General features: G+C 48.1%; 1 protein-coding gene across 1 annotated transcript in view; it reads right to left on the bottom strand.

Annotated features, from left to right (window-relative positions):
• The window catches only part of PTPMT1 (protein tyrosine phosphatase mitochondrial 1), a 41931-nt gene that overhangs the window by 4713 nt on the left and 15407 nt on the right, over nt 1-21811 (bottom strand). The window contains exon 3 of the mRNA XM_086959731.1: nt 15320-15511. Coding sequence (XP_086815857.1) covers nt 15320-15511 — 192 coding nt within the window. The remainder of the gene's footprint in view (nt 1-15319; nt 15512-21811) is intronic.

Below are 21811 nucleotides of genomic sequence, written 5' to 3'. Positions count from 1 at the left end.
CCCACACACCACTGCCCTGGCATAGATCAGTCATCCCTCTAGCTTGGTGCTCTATGCCAGAGGTGAGGGTACAGGTGCATGAGACCTGTGCCCCTACAGTACCCAGGTCCATTCCTGGGCACTGTAAGTGCAGTGCTGCCATTAAGAGTATATGGTGCTGGGAGTTTGTTACACGAACTCCACAACACCATAATGGCTGCACTGAAGACTGAGAAGTTTGGTATCAACTGCTCAGCACATTTAACACACACTGATGCCAGAGTGAGATGTAATGAAAAATGTAGACAGAGGGGGCGTGGTCGGCAGCCGAAGGAAATGGCGGCCGCCTTATAGAGCTCCGGACCTCCGGGCTGAAAACTAACATCTGGTGCATTTATCCGTGACCTGCCCACTGAAACTAACCTGCAGGAATGCCGGAACTCTGCCCGCACTCGATGAGCACTTGCCCCGCCTGTGGCGCCCTCTCCAGTACTTGTGAAGGCGACCTCCCGTCTGCGGCCTATGACAAGCCGCAACCGGGGACTGGCCAGGGGCAACGTCCGGCGCCGACGTGTGCAGGCGTGGGCCCGGCGGCACTAAGCAACGAAGTGCGCGCTGGGTTCCTGCGCGAGCACGTAAATCACCTCCCGGGACCTTCCGACCTGGGACTACAGCTTCGGCCGTGCGACCGGACCCTCGCAGAGCTGCGAGCGGAGGGGTCCCGCTGGCCTACTGCGTCCCGAAGCAAAAAGGAGTAGATATCCTCCATGCCCATATTGATGTGATATCCGGTGATTGGGCGACATCTTATAACCGCGGCAATACTTAATATAACTGGCACGATCAGACCTGGGCGCGTGAATGCGGACATAGCTTATTTGAAGAAGCAAGTGCAACGCCTGGAACTAGACAAAAAGACCATGGCAGCGAAGCTGGACGATCACGAAGGCCGCTCCCGTCACAATAATGTCCGCATAGTGGGAGTGTCAGAGGACACAGGAGGCCCTGCCCTGGACCTCTTTGTAGAGGATCTGATCAAGACTCACCTGCAGCCCAGGGGTCTCTCTAATAACTTTCCGGTCGAACAGGCTCATGGGGTACCCGGGGGCAGACCCCGGCCTGGGGCGCCCCCGCAGCCTATATTGGCACACATTTTTTATTTTCGTGACCGTCAAGCAGCGGCGGAACTTCCTAGCGGTGAAGCAAGAACTTAGAAAACGTGATCCCAAATATTCTATGCTATTTCCAGCAAAGTTAAGGGTAGAGACAGATGGAAAAGCCTGGTTCTTCACCAATCCAGAGGGACGCACAGGACTTGCTGGAGGGGTGGCATAGGGTTCAACATCAGGGAAAACCTGGTCGTAACACTGCGCGAGATACATTAAAACAGCGATCCCTGAATCAGACGGCGGACTCGTCTGAAGTAGAGACTCGACCTGATGAGGACTGAACCAGACATGCGGGATACTGCCTATGTGAAACGCTTTATGCGACAGACTACTCTGCAAAACCGGATTAGTGACAGCAAACAAAGATGCATGATGCCAGTGCACAGATACATTGGGAAAGGAACTATTAGCCCCTTCAACGGCCCGAAGAAACAGGAAACTATAGATGAGCAATTGACTGTTGATACTTTGTAAGACTTTGTGTGAGCAAGAGGTCCATGGCATCTCACCAAATTTATTTTCATAATAGCTGGAAGGGTAATTATTTCCCTGTTTGGGCCCCAGAGGGGCACAGTGAGAGCTCAATCCCCCCCACACACAGGTACCGGGTAATTGGTATCAGGCACTCTGCCAAGTTGGGGAGGTGGGAAGTTCAACAAGCGTCTTGCAGGGAGGCGGGGAGGGATTTGGGATTCTCTGGGCAAGTTTATATTTTTTTTATTGTATTTGTTTCTATTTGTTATTTGGCACGCAATCTGTCCACTCGTATCATTCCTGTGATGCCTCACAGCAATTTGAGTGGTATTGAGACCTGAGAAGACTTTGGGCAGCATCTCCAGCACCCCCAAAAAAAGTGTTGCTCTCTACTGAAGGACAATTATCCTGAAACACGTGTCTAGAGATACACAGCACCGGCTGCACCAACAAAGGTAAAAAACTGTAGCCTGACATTGGACAAAAGTGTCATCATGCACTGCATTTATTATGATGCATTGGGGCAAACTGAGAGCGGGAGTGTGAGGCAGTGTGCGCCCACCCCCCCCTCCTATAGCAATCTGATTAGCACTGCGCGAGGGACACACTGGCCCCATGCCGCGGTCATATGAGCCCATAATACCTCTGACACCCTCCAGACAGCACCTACCAATCATCTCCTGTAATGTTAATGGTCCTCAAGATAAGCTAAAGAGGGGGCTAGTTCCACAGTATTTGAAACATAAGGCACCAGAAATTACCCTATTGCAAGAGACCCACTTAGCGGGGACAGTCTGTAAAGCCCTAGATAGATGAGGTTTTAGGTTGGCGGTCCACTTGGAATTTACATCTGGTTCGAGGGGGCTGGGAATCCTCCGGAAGAAACAATACCCGATTATCGTTAAGCACATGTATACTGACGATCAAGGCCGCTTTGCGGCACTCTCGTGCCAGTGGGAAGGGCGTATAGTTAACGTAGTACCTGTCTACATCCCACCTGCGCTTCACTCCTCAGCTTATCCGGCACTTAGTAAATTCCTTCTCCGCCTCCCACAGGGCTATTTAATAATAGGAGGCGATTTCAATGCCACTATGAATGACACTTTACATCGCACACCCCCTCGACGACAACACCGATCACACTCTGCCCTAACTGACTTCCTGGACGCAATAGGTATGGTGGACATTTGGCGCTTCCATTTCCCCCAGAAACAGCAATACACTTACTTCTCCTGGGCACACAATAGCCTTACATACTGCAGCTGAACTGGGAAATTTCCTAACAGTAACACATTTGCCAAGAGGCATTTCTGACCATTCCCCGCTTAGCACTCTCTACACCTGGCACTCCACAGCACAGAACCGCATATTCCCCATATAGCCCGGATATTTGAAGGCACCTGAGATAGGGAAGGGACTGACTGACGCTACCAAATATTACTTCACTGAAAATGCACCCTCCGTCCTTTCCCCCAATTGTCCTCTGGGAGGCATACAAAACAGTGCTTCGGGGACAGGCAATTTCACTAATCACCCAACATAAAAGGGAGAAAGTCAGAACTGTAGAGACACTAGAACATGAGGTGGAGGACCTGGAAAGAACGCACAGTCAGGACCGCTCTGGCGCAAACGCTCACCTATTGCAGCTTAAGAAGAGAATTCCTTTGGGAGGTAGCGAAAACATGACTCTCCAACACCCAACATACCATCTACGAAAGTGGAGACAAAGCCAGCAAGCTTCTGGCATGGCTTGACAAAAGAGAAAAGGTGGATTGGTGGGTCACAGAACTTCAACTCCCCACGGGCGACGCCACTCGGGATCCTCAACGCATAGTAGACTCATTGGAAAAGCACTTTGAACAGATCTATACCTCCACAATCACGGTCATACGGAAGCAGATGCGGAGGAGTTCCTCCGAGAAATAAAGCTCCCCAAACTGGAGGAAATAGAATCCCAATCCTAAGAGGTAGAGCTCTCAGCGGAAGAAAGCGCGCTGGCAATCGGCAAATTGCAGTCGGTAAAGCGTTGGGACCAAACGGTGATCCCACTGAGTGGTACAAGAGTAACGTGACAACAATTACACCATATATGGCAGCGATGTATGAAGCCAGCTTAAAAAGGGGGGGGAGAGGGTACTGCCACGTGACCAGAGGACGCCGACAATTGTGGCCATCCACAAACCCGGTAAACCAGCGCAGGAATGTTCCTCCTCAGACCAACATCACTGATTAGCGCTGAGGCTAAGATATTGGCAAAGGCCCTGGCCAACAGACTTATGCTGCACTTAGCAAAATTGATACACCCGGACCAATCCGGGTTTATGCCCTGGAGAAATACGGCTCTAAGGGCCAGATGTAGGTAGACATTTACCGACCGGTAACGGCCGAATCAGCCGTTATGGACCGGTAAATGGCTATTCTAGATGTATGTGGGCTATTTTACCGATTCTGTAAATTTACCGAATCGGTAAAATACCGAATCGGTAAAATACTGATTCGGTAATTTTGAAATGTAGGTGGGACTCTTCTGAGTCCCACAGGCCTTACCGAATCGGTATTTTACCACCCAATCCAATTGGGTGGTAAAATACCGATTCCAGGAGTGCATGCACATGTGTGCATGCACACCCATGGCATGTGACAGACGGACATGCCCTGTGTGCCACAGGTCACACATGCCTTAAATCGGGGTGCTAGAGGGTGTCAAAGTGACACCCCCTGCACCCTTGCAAAATTCGGTATTTACGATTCGGTAATGCCCATTGATTCCTATGGGCTTCAATGCCCATAGGAATCAATGGGCGTTACCGAATCGGTATTTACCGATTCGGTAAATACCAATTCTTACAGAATCGGTAATTCAGTTACCGATTCTTTCTACATCTCCCCCCTTCTATTTTACCGATTCATAAATACCGAATTGGTAAAATTCGGTATTTATGAATCGGTAAAATACACTTACCTACATCTGGCCCTAAATCTCCAGCCCCTCCACAATGTGCTGGGTCGTAGACATACTATTCAAGAAGAGGCTATTGTGCTGTCCCTAGATGCACGCATGTCCTTCGACACAGTCGAGTGGCCCTTCCTCTTTGCTGTTCTCCAAAAACTAGGATTCTGACCAAAATGTTGCTCCTGGGTCTGATTACTCTACACTGTGGAGAAGTGTGGCTCAATGGTTAGAGCGGCAGACCCTGATGCAGAGGTCTAGCCCGGGACCAGGGTTCAATTCCCCGCCTCGGCGGGTCTTGGGCTCAAAATTCCACGGACCTGATAATTCTCGCCTCGGTGCCTATTCCAATCATGGAGTCCCACTCTGCAATTCTGGGCAATAGCTTGCTTAATCTCCACAACGGACCCCACAACGCTAAGGATGCCTGGCCTCCACCTTGGAGGTGCCCAGGAGTGGAAGCCTCACAGGGAAAGCCAGGATGGCTTCCACAGCGGTATTCGTACAAGCGCCTTGAGACCCTTGCGGGTGAGTAGTGCGCTATACAAGTATCAATTTACATTTACACTGCTCCCGTAGCCCATGTAGTGGCCATTGGGCATAGATCGAGGGATGTTTCACTACATGGTGGCAAAAGACAGGGCTGCCTGTTGTCGCCCCTTCTTTTTGCCTTAGTGCTGGAGCCTCTGGCGGCCTGGTTGCGACAGGACCCGGTCATAGGAGGACTTAAATGGACAGAGGGTTATGAGGGCCGCATTTCCTTATTTGTGGACGTTATCCTTTTATACATGGCCTCTCCTAGACGCTCACTGTCCTGTCTGTTACATATCTGTAGCTCCTATGGCTGACATTCAAGATATACAATTAATTGGACAAAAATCAGTGCTCTACGTCCTGAGGGGTCCCTCTGCACTTCTCCCGGCCGGCTGTGAAGTAACGATAGTGCAAGACAACTTTTAGTACTTGGGGATTCACATTACGCAAGACCCAGAAGTGTTTATGACCCTAAATCTCCAAGCCCCTTGGAAACAACTGCAAAAAGATACTAAGCGCTGGCAAACACTGCCTTTGTTGCTCCTGGGGAAAGCGGCAATCTTCAAAATGATGGCACTCCCTCGATTTCTCTATGCCCTCCAAAACACACCTTTTCCAGTCCCCCAGACCTACCTCCGGGCCATCGAGGCAGAAGTCACTAAACTCCTATGGGACAATAAACCAGGTGAAATTATATTGCTCCCAGTATGATGGGGGCATCACACTCCCTAACATACAATATTGGTATTGGGCCGCTCAGCTAATAGTGGTGAATCAATGGATTCACGCCCCCCCACACAGACCCAGCCTATGCCCTCAATAGGTTACAGCTTAGTATGACAGGGCTGCACCGCGCACTCTAGGACAAGACCCGTTCCATGATGGGCCCGACGAACCATACTCTTCAGATTTGGAAAACAGTGCAAAAAGGTTAGGATGGCATGACACAGCGCGTAGCGCTGATGACTAGCGCTGTTGCCTGCTGTTGTTTTTATATTGATTTTAACTGTTTTAAAATAATTTCACGTCTTGTTGCTAAAATAGAATTCAAGTGTATTTAGCACCTACCTGCTGCTGTTGCTTTTCGCTGATCACGGTGCCAGTCTGTAAAAGCGAACCCATGTAGCGGTTTACGCACTAGTCTTCCTTCTGCTTCACTCCCCTTCTGGCTACAAATTGCCAGATGTTGCGACCGCGCACCGAAGGCGCACCAAAGGCAAGCCCGTCTGCGCCCGGAGCGTGACCAGCGCCAGGACCCCTGCTCAAAACTCCAGGATTACCTATACTCGTGAGGAGCTTCTGAGCTTTAATCTCGGTGAGTGCCCTGCACAGAGAATAAAGATAGATTCTAAAAACAGTCTACAGGTGTGCTGTACTCGATGCGGAGCACAGCTAAGCTCTTTTAATACGACTTTTCTAGCATAGTCCTACAGCCTAATAATGCCAGATCATCCAATATTATGCAGAACGGGTCGGCTTTGTACCCCTTTATTCAAAATAGAAAGGTGTCCACTAACAGCCTTAAGTCCATCAGTTGTGTTCCGAGTATCGCCAGGTCAGTAATGAAATATAAAAATGACCTGGAGTGCCTTATACAACTAAAAAAAAACAGACCTGATCTTTTTTAACTGAAACATGGGCAACTGACACCAGTAATCCTGACGGGAATTTTATAGTTTCTTCTGATTATTTTGTCACCAATATGGACAGGATAGGGGAAAAGGGGGGAGGGATTGCCTTAATATATCGCACCTGTTTTAAGGTGAGAATGACACCAGAGCCACTGCTGGATGCAAAGGCTATGTTTTTGAGTATAAAACTAAATAATATGGAATGTTTCCAAGGAGTCCTATTATACAGACCCCCAGGTCCTAGGCTACCCTTCATTACTTCTTTGCAAACCCGCATGGAGTCCTGCTTTAACGTGGACTCCTTCACGTTACTAGGGGATTTTAATTTTCATCTAGAGGCGACGAATAACTCGGATACCTCAAGTCTAATAGAAACCCTATCCAGCTTTGGAATGACGCAAAGTGTACTGAAACCCACACATCAGGCAGGACATATCTTGGATGGCATCTTCACAAACAGAGCCCACACTGAAGTGACCAATGTGTTGCCCTTACCGTGCTCAGATCATTATGCTGTTAATTTTACTATTAACACCCTTAATAATAACTTGTTCCGCAGAAATCGACCTCCTTTGAGCAAGACGCGTGCTTGGAACTTCCACAACAAAATCGCTGACATACATAACAGCAGCTTTGATAACCAGTCCGGAGACCAGTCCACCCCACCCAACTCCGAACTAAAACCCCCCTCCAACAACCTTTGCGCCTGGAACCCAATCACCACTGAAGACACCATCCGCCTGATGAACTCCATCCACTCAGGATCGCCAACCGACCCATGTCCCCACCACATTTTCAACAAAGCAGACTCCATTATCGCACCCCATCTCCGAGACGTCATCAACTGCTCCCTCAACTCCGCTACCTTCCCGGAAAGCTGGAAACATGCCGAACTCGGCGCCCTTCTGAAGAAACCCACAGCAGACCCCACTGAACTTAAAAACTACCACCCCATTTTGCTCCTCCCATTCCCTGCCAAAGTCATTGAGAAAGCCATCAGTCAGCTCGCCGCCTTCCTAGAATCCAACACATCCCTCGACCCTTCACAGTCCGGCTTCCAAGCCAAACACAGCACCGAGACCGCCCTCATCGCAGCAACAGACGACATTCGAACTCTACTGGACAACGGAGAAACAGCTGCCCTCATCCTACTTGACCTCTCCGCAGCCTTCGACACAGTCTGTCATAGCACCCTTATACAACGCCTCAGCAACGTCGGAATACAAGGAAAAGCATTGGACTGAATCATCTTGTTCCTCGCCGGAAGAACCCAGAGAGTCCGCCTCCCCCTTTTAGATCAGAGGCCACCGAAGTCATCTGCGGCGTACCACAAGGATCGTCACTCAGTCCCACCCTCTTCAACGTATACATGAGTCCCCTCGCATCCATCGCACGCCAACACAACCTCAACATCATCTCCTACGCAGACGACACCCAGCTAATACTTTCCCTCACCAAAGACCCAAACACCGCCAAAACCAACCTACACGAAGGGATGAAAGAAGTAGTCGAGTGGATGAAGAACAGCCGTTTAAAACTGAACTCGGACAAAACGGAAGTCCTCATCTTAGGATCATCCCCCTCCGCCTGGGACGACTCATGGTGGCCACCGGCCCTGGGAAACGCACCCATACCAACGGACCACGCACGCAAACTGGGCTTCATCCCGACTCCTCCCTCTCGATGACCAGACAAATCAACGCCGTCTCATCATCATGCTTCAACATCCTACGTATGCTCAAAAAAATCTTCAGTTGGATCCCCACCGAAACAAGAAAGACGGTCACCCATGCACTGGTCACAAGCCGACTGGACTACGGAAACACCCTTTACGCCGGAACCACAGCCAAACTACAGAAAAAATTCCAACGCATCCAAAACGCCTCAGCCAGACTCATCCTAGACATCCCCCGCCAAGCTCACATTTCCGGTCACCTGAAAGACCTCCACTGGCTCCCCGTCAACAAGAGAATAACGTTCCGTCTCCTCACCCTCGCACTCAAAGCCCTCTACGAACTAGGACCCGAATACCTCAACACGCGCCTGTCCTTTTACACCCCCACCCGCCAACTACGATTGTCCAATCAAGCCCTCGCCGCAATTCCACGCATCCTAAGATCCACCATGGGGGGGGAAGATCCTTCTCCTCCTTAGCGGCCAAAACCTGGAATTCTCTCCCCACCTACCTCCGCCTTACACAGAACCACCTCTCCTTCAGAAAACAACTAAAAACTTGGCTATTCGATAAGTAAAGTACCCCCCCTCCCTCAAGCGCCTTGAGACCCTCTGGGTGAGTAGTGCCCTATATAAATTTTCAACTTGAACTTGAAAGGTCAAAATGGTCTATGCAGAACTTTTAATTTCAGCGGAGGTGAACAGTACGAACTCTACTGAGACATGGGAAAAACACTCTCACCAAGGTAGTCTAACACAATTCACTAGTCTGAATGGAAAGCAAGTGGTAGACATACTTTCACAAACTAAGTCAGGGTCTCCACTTGATCCCTGCCCCCATACATCCTACATCTAGCTAGGGACCAGAGAGGCACCTCACTGACCCCATTACTAAATCTAGTCATTGGTACGGGGTGTTTTCCTGCAGGATGGAAAATGGCCTGTATTAAGCCTATTTAAAAAAAATAACTTCACTTGAAACAGTCGGAGGCCAAAAACTACCGCCCCATCTCTTGTTTACCTCTGCCCTCTAAGGTCCTGGAGAAAGCTATCGACTTGGAACGGACGGCTTATCTTGAGGATAATAACATCCTTGATTCCATCCAGCATGGTTTTAGAGCTCGGCCCTCTACCGAGTCAGCTCTGATCATGGCTACAGAAGAGATTCGAAGGGTGCCTGATGAGGGTGGTAGGACGGCCATAATACTGCTAGACCTCACGGCAGCTTCTGACACTGTAAACCATACAGTGTTAATAAATAGGCTGCAGTCCGCGGGAGTCAGTGGTAAGGCCCTGACCCTTCTCGCCTCTTTTATTGACTCCAGGGAACAAATAATATTTTGGCAAGGTCTTAGATCGGAACGGTTCACCCTTCCGGGTGGAGTCCCCCAAGGTTCGGCACTTTCGCCCACCTGGTTTAATATCTACGTAACCCCATTGGCAAGACTAATTAAAAGTTATGGTCTTGCGCTCGTATCTTATGCTGACGACACGCAATTGGTGGTGTCAGTCACTCAAAATGATAGGATGTCAGCAGAACGGTTCCGTGATTGCCTCTCCTCTGTGATGTCATGGATGAACGTCAATTTTTTAAAACTTAACACTGAAAGACCGAGATTCTGGAATTCGGCAATAAACCGTCAATCTGGAACAAGTGTTGGTGGCCCCCTGAAGCCGGCACTTGTCCTTCGCCGGTGTCTAAGGCCAGAAATCTTGTTTTTTTTTCATTGACAAAGATCTTAACTGCACCCCTCAAATAAACCAAGTAGTCTCTGTCTGCTTTTTCACACTAAAGATATTGCGTAAAATTCTTTCATTTATCCCGTTTTCCCTCAGGAAAACGGTGGTGGGCGCGCTTATCCTATTGAGGATTGATTATTGCAATGCGCTGTATTTGGGCGCTGGAGTGAAACCGCTTAAAAAGCTTCAGTCACTTAAAAAAGCTGCAGCTCGAATGTTGTATGGTCTAAGTACCACTCTACCTCGGCTAGCATTAAATAACTACACTGGCTTCCGGTGAGACGACAAGTGGAGTTTAAAGCCCTATGTTTAGTGTATAAAGCCCACTATGGAGGAGGGGTGGAAGACGTACAATCACTATTGCCCCGATACATCCCTTTGCGCTGCTTAAGTTCCATGGACACTGGGCTGGTTCTCCCTCCCAAGATGAACAGAGTTAGTTGGGGAGGTAAACGTTTCTCATTTCTGGCGCCCAAACTATGGAACTCCCTTCCCGTTTCACTCTGTCTTCAGTCTTCTCACACTATCTTTAGGAAAGCCATTAAAACCAGGCTCTATGGAGAGAGTGAATCTGACTGAAGGGAGGGGGAGAGGGAAGGGCTACAGAGCAGTGCCAACAATGGTAAATTTGTTACGTCAGGCTTTATTGGTGTGCAGAATGTTGCTAATGTCTGCTATAACCTGCAATGCCCAATGTGTGTGCCTTTTAATTCTAATATGCCCTGCTAATGTTTTCAATAACAATATTACCCCCCCCCCCCAAAAAAAAAAACAGGCTCTTTACACAACGCTAACCTTTTGTTCAGCGCTCAGTTCATTTTACCCAGCTCCGAGACGCCTCGGCATAATCGCGCTCTATAAATACCCTCTGTCAGTCAGTCTCAACACATTCACACGAGTAACACCCCTATGGGTTACAGACAGGTCGGGAAGGCTGGAAAAAAGTGAATGTTTTCACAACTGGGACCTTATTGGAATATCAAAGGTGGGTGACCTCAGGGTTCAGGGAAAGAGGAGTATTTTTAAGTTTAAACACGCTCTTGAAGCAGCACTTACCTTTGATAACACCCTGCCTGAGGCATCCCTGCTAGAGGACAGTCTACTGACGGACTACATGGACAAAAAAGCAATCTCCCTGACACAGAAAAATTGTCAATAACATGTCCGGCCCGGTGGAGAAGCTTGAAGATAAATGGCAGTCAGACCTGGGGATTTGGACGACACAGATTGGCAAGAAGCGCTGGCGTCCCCCAGAGAGGTAGCGATCACATCCAAACTACATCTAGTACAACTCTAAATTCTTGATAGAATGTATTACACTAGGACCACCCTCTGTAAGATTGGTAACTTTGACAACTCGCTCTGTTTACGACAATGAGGGGAGGTTCGCATGTTTTTCCACACTTATTGGACATGCCCTGCTGTGGTATCGTACTGGGAGTCAGTTATGTCCCTCATCACGAGGGTAAGTGGAAACCTAGTCCCCACTGAGCCCAAATGCGGTTTACTTAATATTCGGGATGCAACAGATTTAAATGTAATGCTACAGACCTGTGCTACTCTGGGTATTATGATAGCCAAGATGAATATTGCCAGCCATTGGGGTGGGGCAACCACCCCTGCATTAGCGGAGTGGTGTAGAGGCATGGACACTGTCCTGGTTGCGGAGAGGACGGTGAATGTGCATAGGGGGTGTCCCAGATAAAGGATAAAAAAATGGGTGGGATAGAATACTTATGGAGGAGATACCTGCAAACTGCCCTCCATGCCTCCAGAAATTGAATCATTGGATTTGACCAGTATTGATGGTGGTAATGCTGTGCAAGTCAAAGCTTGAGTATTGTACATATAGAATTGCCAACATTGTATAAAACATAATTGGACTATATCACCCGTTTGTAACATATAATAAGGAATAATGATTGTGTGTGCCTTTCTTTTTTTAAATAAAAAATAAATAAAATGTAAAAAAATATACAGAGGGCATCTTAGAGATGCCCCCTGTAAAAACGACCAGCCTCTGGTGGGTTCCCCGACTGGAACACACTAGCCTGCCACCACAAGACATGTTTCTGGACCCCTGGGGTGGGAGCCTTCGCTCCCTGAGCCCAGAAACACAGCCTTTCCTAGGCGGAGGTCTTCACACCTCCTCAGGCCATGAAGAGCCATCTGTGGCAGAGGAGCCTCAAAGGCCTGGCAGACTTTTTAATGCGACCCCCAGCATCTCCTTCGAACAGGAGCAGGCCCCCTTCCTATCTCCCCTCCTTTGCGGCGGGAAGACAGGTGGGAAAAATTAGCCAGGCCAGAAGGTGTGCCCCCCTCTGCCAACTCCATCCCTCAGATAGGGAGGCGAGGTGAAGCCCACTCTTCAGTGCCTGCCATCTTGGGGATGGCAGGCACACCCCAATCTGGATTAGGCATTGTGCTCACTCCCCCACATGGGGTGAGGACACTAAGGGTGTAGTCACCCTAAGGTTAGTAGCCCATTGGTACTGACCCAGAGACTCCTAAATGCCCCTAAATACAGTATTTAGGGGGCAGCCCTGAACTAAGAAAGCAGATTCCCGCAACTTAAGAAGAAAAAGGATGAAAGAAGACGCCCAGAAGAGGAGACTGCAGAGAACAACAGACTTGGCCCCAGGCCTACCGGCCCGTCTGCAGTTTCAGGAGATCCTGCGCCAAAAATCGGCATGTCCTGCAGCCAGCGACTTCCAGAACCCCTGGGAGGACTGACTGCCTTCAACAAAGACCGGATCTCTTGTGAACTGCAGTACTGTTCAAAAGAAACTCCGAAAAACAGACTGTGAGCTTGCTGAGGACAAAGAAACCCAAAGCCTGGAACTACAACTACACCTGTTGCTTACGGCCTGACTTCGAGTGGCCCACCGGTACCAGCGAGGTCCCCCAGTGCTCCAAAGTCCGAGTCCACCATGGGTTGACACCTCCAAGTCTCCCCAATGTTGCCTGCAGCCTCAGCACGGAGACCACCCCCAACCGCGACTGGCCAGGTAAGGTTAAGTCTGACCTAAAAAACACCTCTGCATCCAGCCGCCCTGGAGAAAAGAATCTCGGGGGCAACTACGTCCCGAGCCCTCCAACTTACCTGCCCAGCTGTTGGTTCCCCCCGGAAGTCCTCCTGGTCAGAGCCTGCAGCTAAAAACCACAACCGAAGATCCCCTTTGAAAACAACAGGGCACCTGAAGTCAAAGGAGCACATTGGACCCAGCCGCCCCTGCGGGTGCACTTTGTGTGCTAAACCGGATCCCCCTTTGCCCTGAGCTTAACACCAGGAGCTTTGCTCCCACAAACAAGTGGCCTGCTCGTTAGCAGCCACCAACCGGAGACCCCCTATCCCCCATTGGATAACATTGAGCCTCAGCACTCTGCACCCGGCTGCCTTAGTACCTCTGAGGGTACAACAAGAGTGCATCACTGACCCTGGGGGACCCCTGAGTCTAACCCCAGAAAATCAACTCCCACTGCCAAATACTTACCTTAAAACCGATAACAATATTGTCCTCCGTAGGATAACATTAACTGAAGTGAGGAGTTTGAAAACCTAAAGAAATTCTTTAAAATTGTACGTACTAACCAAAACTTATTTACTTACCTGTTTACAGGAAATGTCCCATACTGCACTGTGTAAAAAAAGTAATCTCAAAAGTAACTTACCTGTAATTTTCTTTAAAAGCGTATACAAAGTATATGTACAGTATTCCACAGTATTGCATTATCAGTAATTCAAAGTGTAACAATTCCAAAACACATTTATAACGGCATATCCAAACTGTATAATTATAGTACTTATCACTTACCTGTGCCAGGCTTGCTTGGTTCTAGGAAATATAATAACTAAAAGAATATTTTATGCATTTGCTGACGGAGTGTGTACAACGAATGCTTAACACTGTCCTCTGATACTGCCTTACTGCTCGTCCACACTACCACAAATAGAGAGTAAGGTGCTATCTACTTTACCTCTGCCTACCTCTGAGTACCCACTGGACTCTGTGCACATTATATACCTCGCTTTGGTATGGTATATACAGAGCCAACTTCCTACAATAGCTCCTTCTCTCCGATCCTTTCTCCTAAATCGAACTCAACCCCGAAAACCAAGAATGATCCGGCAACTGAACCATGGGACACGCCTCAGTGTGCAGAGGGTCTAAGCTAATCTAGTTGGTCCTCACAGTATTACACATATAGAAATGCTACAGTATTCTGAAAACAAGACCCAAATATAAGCAGTTACATTTATTTTATTTATAAAGTCTTATATAGCGTGAACGTGACCCACAAGGGTATCAGAGCGCTTTACAGTATCTTGTTAAAGCGAACCACTGGAGGTAAGGAGTTCCACATTACATTTGTAAACCTTACTAGTTCAAATCTGTTTTTATTGGTTTCCATGAAGAAAACAAATCCCAGATTCTACCAATTAAATCATGTACTGGCTCACAAGAAGCCATTATATGTGCTGATTAACCAAGTGCACATAGTTGCATTTGCTTCGGGAGCAAGGACCCTGGAGAGGGAGCTTACTTTTTCTCTAACTGCTTCTTCCATCTCTCACTTCAATGTAGAGTCTCTTACTCTACACTTCAACCTGTTGGAGCGCAACCGTTCAGAGTGGTTGATTTTCAAATAAAAAGTATGGGAATTGCTTTGATCAATTTAATACAGCTTGGGAACTTTGTTCCTATAGGAAACTGGGGTTTTGTTGCGATAGTCCCATCACTTTTTGCCTGGTATTTGATGCAACTTTGACTAAAATGCACTGGGTTCCTGCTAACCAGGTCCGCAGAGCCAGTGTTCTTTGCCCAAAACTGTGCAATTGTACCCCACTTAGTACCCTCTGCAAGTCCCTAGTGAATGCCACTCCTAGTACCTAGGGTCTTAGGGCTGCAGCACGAATAGTGCCACCCTAAGGGACGCCTCACCAAACGTGTGCAAGACTGCCATTGCAGGCTCTGTGTTTTGGTGCAGACTCAAAAGTAAAAACATGACACGCTGTGTGCCTTGCCCCCTAACACTTCACATAATATTTAGGTCACCCCTACTGCAGGCCTTACAGCCCTATGGTTGGGTACCTTATATAGAGAGGACATATTTGCATGAACAGATATGCCATGTGCTGACCAGTTGAGTGCACAATGTCTTCTTACCTGTATTAAATATGCTGCTACCATGGTGGCGCTGCGCGAGCGCCCAGCCTTGCAATGAATGTAAACGCTGTTGCCCAGCTTCTGGTGTTTCAATGCAAACTTCACTCCCTTCTGCAGATGTTCCTGAGTGGGGACTCCAGTCAGATCCACAGTGCTTAGACGCAGCTGTTCCACACCTAAAGCCTGCCACTCCTGTAGCACGCAAGCACAAGTACAAGAACAGGATGGGGAACAGGGACAAAAAGTTTATTCAGGATAGCAAGAAGATGAAAAGGTAGGTGCTACACAGAGTATATGCTTTAGTGCTCAATTGTCCTCCGACAAAAAGCTGTTTGTCTACCTGGTTCAATAGTAGTAACAACAAGCATTTGCAACGCAATAGATCTCGCAGCATTAAAGTTTGAGTTATTGGCATTGTGTATGACAATGCCAATAGCTATAACATTTGCAAATGTGACACCTATAGCATTTGTAATGCAATATGAGTTTTATTTACATGACTTAGATGTATTGATATTACAAATAACAATGGTTTTTCATTTTTTTAATACTTAAATAAAAGTTATTGTAATTGAGTTGGTGGAAGGGTGAAGTGGGTCGTGTCCCCGAGTGATGTGGTGGTGTCCCTGAGTGATGCCCCCGAGTGATGTGGTGGTGTCCCCGAGTGACGAGTGGTGCCCCTGAGTGATGTGGTGGTGACCCAGAGTGGTGTGGTGGTGTCCCCGAGTGAAGTGGTGATGTCCCCGAGTAATTACCACACCCTATAAATACTGAAAACCTCAGTTGTGGTTTTTATTGTCTGCTATGACTGCTACATTCAAGGGTGGCAGACTCCAAACAAAGGTCCTCTGTATAAGAGGCCTCTTAATTCCTATGGGGCCGGTACCGGCTTCATTTGAATCACGTTTTTATGTCACCCAGAGTTTTGAGTTGCTAAAAGGAGCCAACAAGCCTGGTGAAAGTCCAACCAAAATGAGAATTTACCATGGAAAAGACACCCAGATTCACTGATTCCTGTGGGAATTCCTCATATCTTAAGCTCTCATTATGAGTGGCCTGCTAAATGGCCTAGATTTTCGACCGACCCCCCTCCCCACCCCAGCTGAATTTCTCCCTCAAGAGTTAGAAAAAAGCATGTGTTGCCTAGGAGAGGGCATTTTTGACATACGGGGTAACCAACAGCATATCGGGAAGCATCAATGGCAACATTCTGGCACTGGCATGTATGTATTTCCTGGCATAAGGGAAGCACCTATGGCACAATGATGGCTTTGGCCTACTGCAGTTCATTTTTGGCATATGGGGAAGCCTATGACAAAATTCTGGCCCTGACATAGTGCTGGTAATTTCTAACATATATCAGATTTTGAAAAAAAAAAATGAGGCCAGCTCCAGGGGGGGTCATAAGTTTTCCTTGTCACCATGAAGGTACTGGGATGTTTTCTGAGAGCCCTTTCAGAACTGAAGTGTTTGAAGAAATGTGTGTGAAAACTGTGCTTCAAAATGAGCTATTCTATCAATTTGTTTCCTAATTTTCCCATGGGCAAGTGTTACTCCCGACGACTCCCCAAAATCAGAAGCCATCACAGACGAGGAGAAGGGGCAGGGAGCGAAGTGTGGAGTGGATGAGAAGAGGGGACGGGAGCAGGGATTGACGATTGGCTATTCTCAAAAAATGTTGCTCAGAAGTGATGTGTGTTACTCAGGCCCACTGCTGATTTTGTGAACCTGGCTCCCATATCTGTGATCGGCTCACTTTGGTTCACTGAAAGCACTTTTCATCACTCACAAAATTATCACAAAGGATCAGTCATGCCATGATCTGATCCACTTTATTTATGAAAAATACTTTGAGGGAAATTGTGTGCGTTAGCATAAGCAAGTTACGGGGATTAAAAAAAAAAACTTGCACTCCATACATGCATAGATTTCTTTGAGCGCTGTGGATCTGATAGCGATCAGCAAAGGGGGATTCTGTTTTCCTTACTAACCTTCTGTTTGCAACCGTGGCCGGGCAGCGGAGCCCGTGGCATCCGAGAGCTGTCACTGGTGGAAAACAGTAATTAAGATTCATCGCCGCATCTTCCGGCGCGCGATAGCGGGGCGACCATCGCGCATTGTAAAGTGGCAGACATCACGCGGCGTTTGAAGGGAAGGTAAATAATTAGCAATAAATAGAAGGTGCCTGACTGCGCCGGATAAAAATTACTGAGAGAAGTCTCCAGAGACTCGGATAGAGGCGTCTGACTATTTTCCAATCTCTGCTTAAATTATTATCTCAGTGACGGGCTGCCTGCATATAATTGCTATTAATAACTTGAATTGCAATACATTATCTTTCATTTCGCGTCTTAGGACTGAGGTCAACTAGGTCTCTATCGAATATACTAAACTTAATTGTGACGCCCTGCCCAGCCTGAGGGAGGAGACCTAGCACCTCACCCAGGACGTGCATTGTTGCAGGCTTAGGAGAGCCGATTGTAGTGTAGGTCCTATTGGAATAGTATATCTTATAGTTATGACTTAGGACTGAGGTCAACTAGGTCTCTATCGAATATACTAAACTTAATTGTGGGGCGGGGCCACGTCCAGACCGGAAAAGGAGGCAGGCGGAGGCAGGCGAAGTCAATGCGTCTCGCGGCCCGGGGCTCCAGTGAGCGGTGTGGAGCCCCGGGGCCGCGCTAGCAGGAGGTTGGGCGCCGCGTGCTGAGAGAAGAGTCCCCGACATTGGCCAGGTAAGTTCCAAAGGCTGGGGGGGCTTGGTGCACCTGTGTGTGTGTGCGTGTATGCTCGTGTGTGTATGTATGTGTGCGACGGTGACGGCGGGGGAGGGAGGGGGGGCCTCGGTGCACTTGTGTGTGTGCGCGCGTGTGTGTATGTGTCGGGGGGGTGTCTCTGTATGTATGTATGTATGTGCGTGCGTGCATGGGCGCTTGTGTGTATGTATGCGCATGCGTGTGTGGTGCTTGAGCTTCCCAGGAGACAGCGCCTGGCCACAGCGCGCGTTCCCGTTTCAAATCGGCTCCAAGGATGCGCGCGGCCGGGACTGTCTCCTGGGAAGCACAGTCGCTAACAAAAGATCTCTAGCGAGACACAGCGCTGACGCGCTGTGTTTTCGCTACGAGACCTAATAAAAATACGGACAGAAAGGCTCATGTTTGTGAAATAACTTGTTTAGGGCTGGCTGTATGGTGTTAAAATACTTTTATCCTACAGGTTATTTCCCTTCAATGTCCTTTTTCCACTTTCTCGCTTATGTCATTATATAAAACTGTGCTTTATTTTTTCAGTACACACACTGAGGATAAAGATTTTAAGTGGACTCCAAGACGTGCAAATGTGTTAATATGGAAATAGTCAATGCTAATATGAAAAACAATACATCCATTTATGTGAACAAGCTTGCGTCTTTATTAAGGGAGCATAAGGGTGAAGGATGAACAACCGAGGGGAAGAGGGAGATGAAGGAACAGGAGGAAGAAAAACAGAAAGAAAGAAGGGATGAGGGTCAGAGAAAAGGAAAGAGGAGGGAGGCGGGAAAGCAATACAGGCTGTGAGGTTATGGTAGGAGGGAGGGGGAAAGAGAAATAGTAAGAAAGTAGAATAAAGAGAGCGCGAGAAAAAGAGAGATGAACAGAGACGCATAAGGAGGACACAGGGGAGAAACTGAGTGAGAGTTGGAGAGAGACAGAGAGGCAGTGTGTGTTAATATGGAAAAAGTTGGTACTACTATGAAAAACAATACAATCATTTATGAAAACGAAATCACATATTTATGAACTAATTCGCCCGTTGTGAACTCCACACCAAACCCGATTCGCAAATACGTAGTCAAGCCAGCACAGAGACCTAGACCCAAGGTTATTGATTGACAGTCACAAATTGGATGGCACGTAGCCAGCGGACAAACATACGGACAAGAAACTTAGATCATTCCCAGAGATAAGAGCAGCGACACTACAATGGTCAAGGGAGATTGGCCCAAATAAAGCACACATGGTACGCACACTCCTCAAACATCGTAAAGTCAGATGCCACATAAGTTAGGAACATATAGCCATCCAGAACACAGCACACGCAGTTATCATGTACTCCCCATGTCAGACATCTGGACACATTACCCACTGGCTGCATTGTGTCCACGCAAGGTCGAGGCCCACCTGTGTTATCCATTAGCCAATTATTTAGGACTGCAAAGGCAGCAACTTAGATTCAACACCATACAAGGATCGCCTGCAACATCTTATGGCCAATTATAAACTATATTTAAGAGAGCCCCAGATCAATTGTAAATTGAGTCAGTCCTTAGACTGTGCCTGTAACTGGTCTCCCAGCTGCAATGTTTAATTAAACAAACTGTTCCTGTTTTTCCAAAAGCCTCTAGTCTCGTTATTTTTAAGGTATTTCATGTTCAAGCAACATAGGCATACATGAAGGAGCACTCCAAACAAGCTGGCTGGCACCCCTTTCCAGGTTTACTGCCATTTCTTTAGCTACATAATGTGTCGAGCTTTCTCATCAAGCACTCAGCTTCCCCAGTTGCAGCCTCCGAGTCCGTGCAGACAGGCACTTGCCTTCAGCAGTGGCGACCACCAAGTCAATGCAGCTGGCTGCTAGTCTTCAGTAGTTCAGTTGCTTACAGCGTAATTACCAGACAGCAGAAGGGCATTCTAGTGACTAACTTCTTCACACTGCTCATGACTCAAATTGCACCAGGAGTCGTCTGGGCATTCCTCACAATTCGGGTCCCCGATGGCAGTCAGTTGTTTCGGGGTGCTCCCCAGTCCTGGAATAAGCTTGGATTCACCTTTTAAAGGCTCTCCCGCTGCGGGTGAGGTGCTCTCCTTCCCCATCTGAGCAGACAGACAGGCGTCTGTGCTCTAAACAGGCCCCAGGTTTTTCCAGTAAGCTTCCATCTTCAGGTGATGTCTCCACACTGTTGAAAGACTGTCTGTCATGCAGACACCCACTGTCGGAACTGGTTACGCACTTTCTGGTTGACAGAGGCAATGCCCTAGCCAGGCAGAACCTACCACTCCCATTGGGGTGGGTGATTACACGCACTGTATAATCTGCACTCACCCTTCGGTAACTTGGAACCGAGCAGTCAGGCTTTTACGGAGGTAATGTAAAAAGCATTAGCACAGCACTCACTCAGGATAAATAAACTGAGCGTCACAAAAGAGACTTCACACAGGATATATGTAATCCCACTTGAAATTATTACTAGCAGAACTAGGCCCAACAGGGCTACGATTACATCAGAAATATGCACACTTGGCCTAGACCCTAGTCTACATCTTCCCCACCTTTACCCCCCCTCCCCAAGAACCCTTATACAGTGTAACACATTATCCACCCTCACCCTACCCAGGCAATTCTTTCATTTCATAGATGGTCTTTATTTTGAGATAGGAAAAGGCGCCGAGTCTGTCGCAGAGATCCTGGGAGGGTGGGTTGTCGGTAGTCTTGCTGTCCAGGAGTGTTTTCTTCCTCGAGTATCTAATGAGTTTGTGGTGGGCTGTGGTGGCTGGTTTGAATCTGTCGAAGTCTGCTTCGGTTTTGGAGTGCCTATGAGAAAGTGCCATCTTTCTTGCATGGTATGCCCCCACTTTTTGCTGAATTGCTGATGTGCTTTGACTGAGTGTGCTCTGGGCTCCTGCCAACCAGGTACCCAGGGCCTGTGTTCCTTCCCTAAAACTGTGTTAAGACTAAAACTAAATTGGCATCTCTGGCCACATGTCAGCCCCTGGTAAATGGTACCCTAGGTACCCAGGGCATTGTGTCCAGAGAAGACCCGTAAGGGCTGCAGCACTTATTGTGTCAACATTAGGGAGCCTGTACCCTGACACACACACACTGCCCTTGCAGGCAGAGTGTCTTGGTGCAGAACTAAACAAAGAGTCGACATGGCACACGTCCCTGTGTGCCATGCCCACAACCACACTGCCCTGGCACCCATCAGTCACCCCTCTAGCTGGGTGCACAATGCCAGTGGCGTGGGCACAGGTACAGAACCCAGGGCCATTCCTGAGCACTGCAAGTACAGTGCTTCCATTAAGAGTATATGGTGCTGGGAGGTTGTCATTACGAACTCCACAGCACGGCTTCACTGAAGACTGAGAAGTTTGGTATCAAAACTTCTCAGCACATTAAACCCACACTGATGCCAGTGGGATATTTAATGTCAAATGCACGACAGAGGGCATCTTAGAGTTGCCCCCTGAACCTAATTTCAATCCTCGTCTTGTCTGAGAGGCTGCCTAGGCTGCCACACAGCAGACATGTTACTGGACCCCTAGGGAGAGAACTATCCTGTTGTGTGGCATTTTAGGCTCAGAGTGAATTTTCCCGATTCATGCCCTTATATAGGTACAATTCACATTGCCCTAATATAGGTATATAAATGAAACCCTTATTTAGGCATCGCCCATGGTACCCAAATACAGGCATGCCTACTTCCACCCGTACCAAACGTCACAACGATTTCTT

This window comes from Lissotriton vulgaris, chromosome 2_2 (assembly GCF_964263255.1).
Source record: "Lissotriton vulgaris chromosome 2_2, aLisVul1.2, whole genome shotgun sequence".
Classification (NCBI taxonomy): domain Eukaryota; kingdom Metazoa; phylum Chordata; class Amphibia; order Caudata; family Salamandridae; genus Lissotriton; species Lissotriton vulgaris.
The sequence above is the reverse complement of the archived record's forward strand: the minus strand, read 5'-3'. Positions and strand labels throughout refer to the sequence as shown.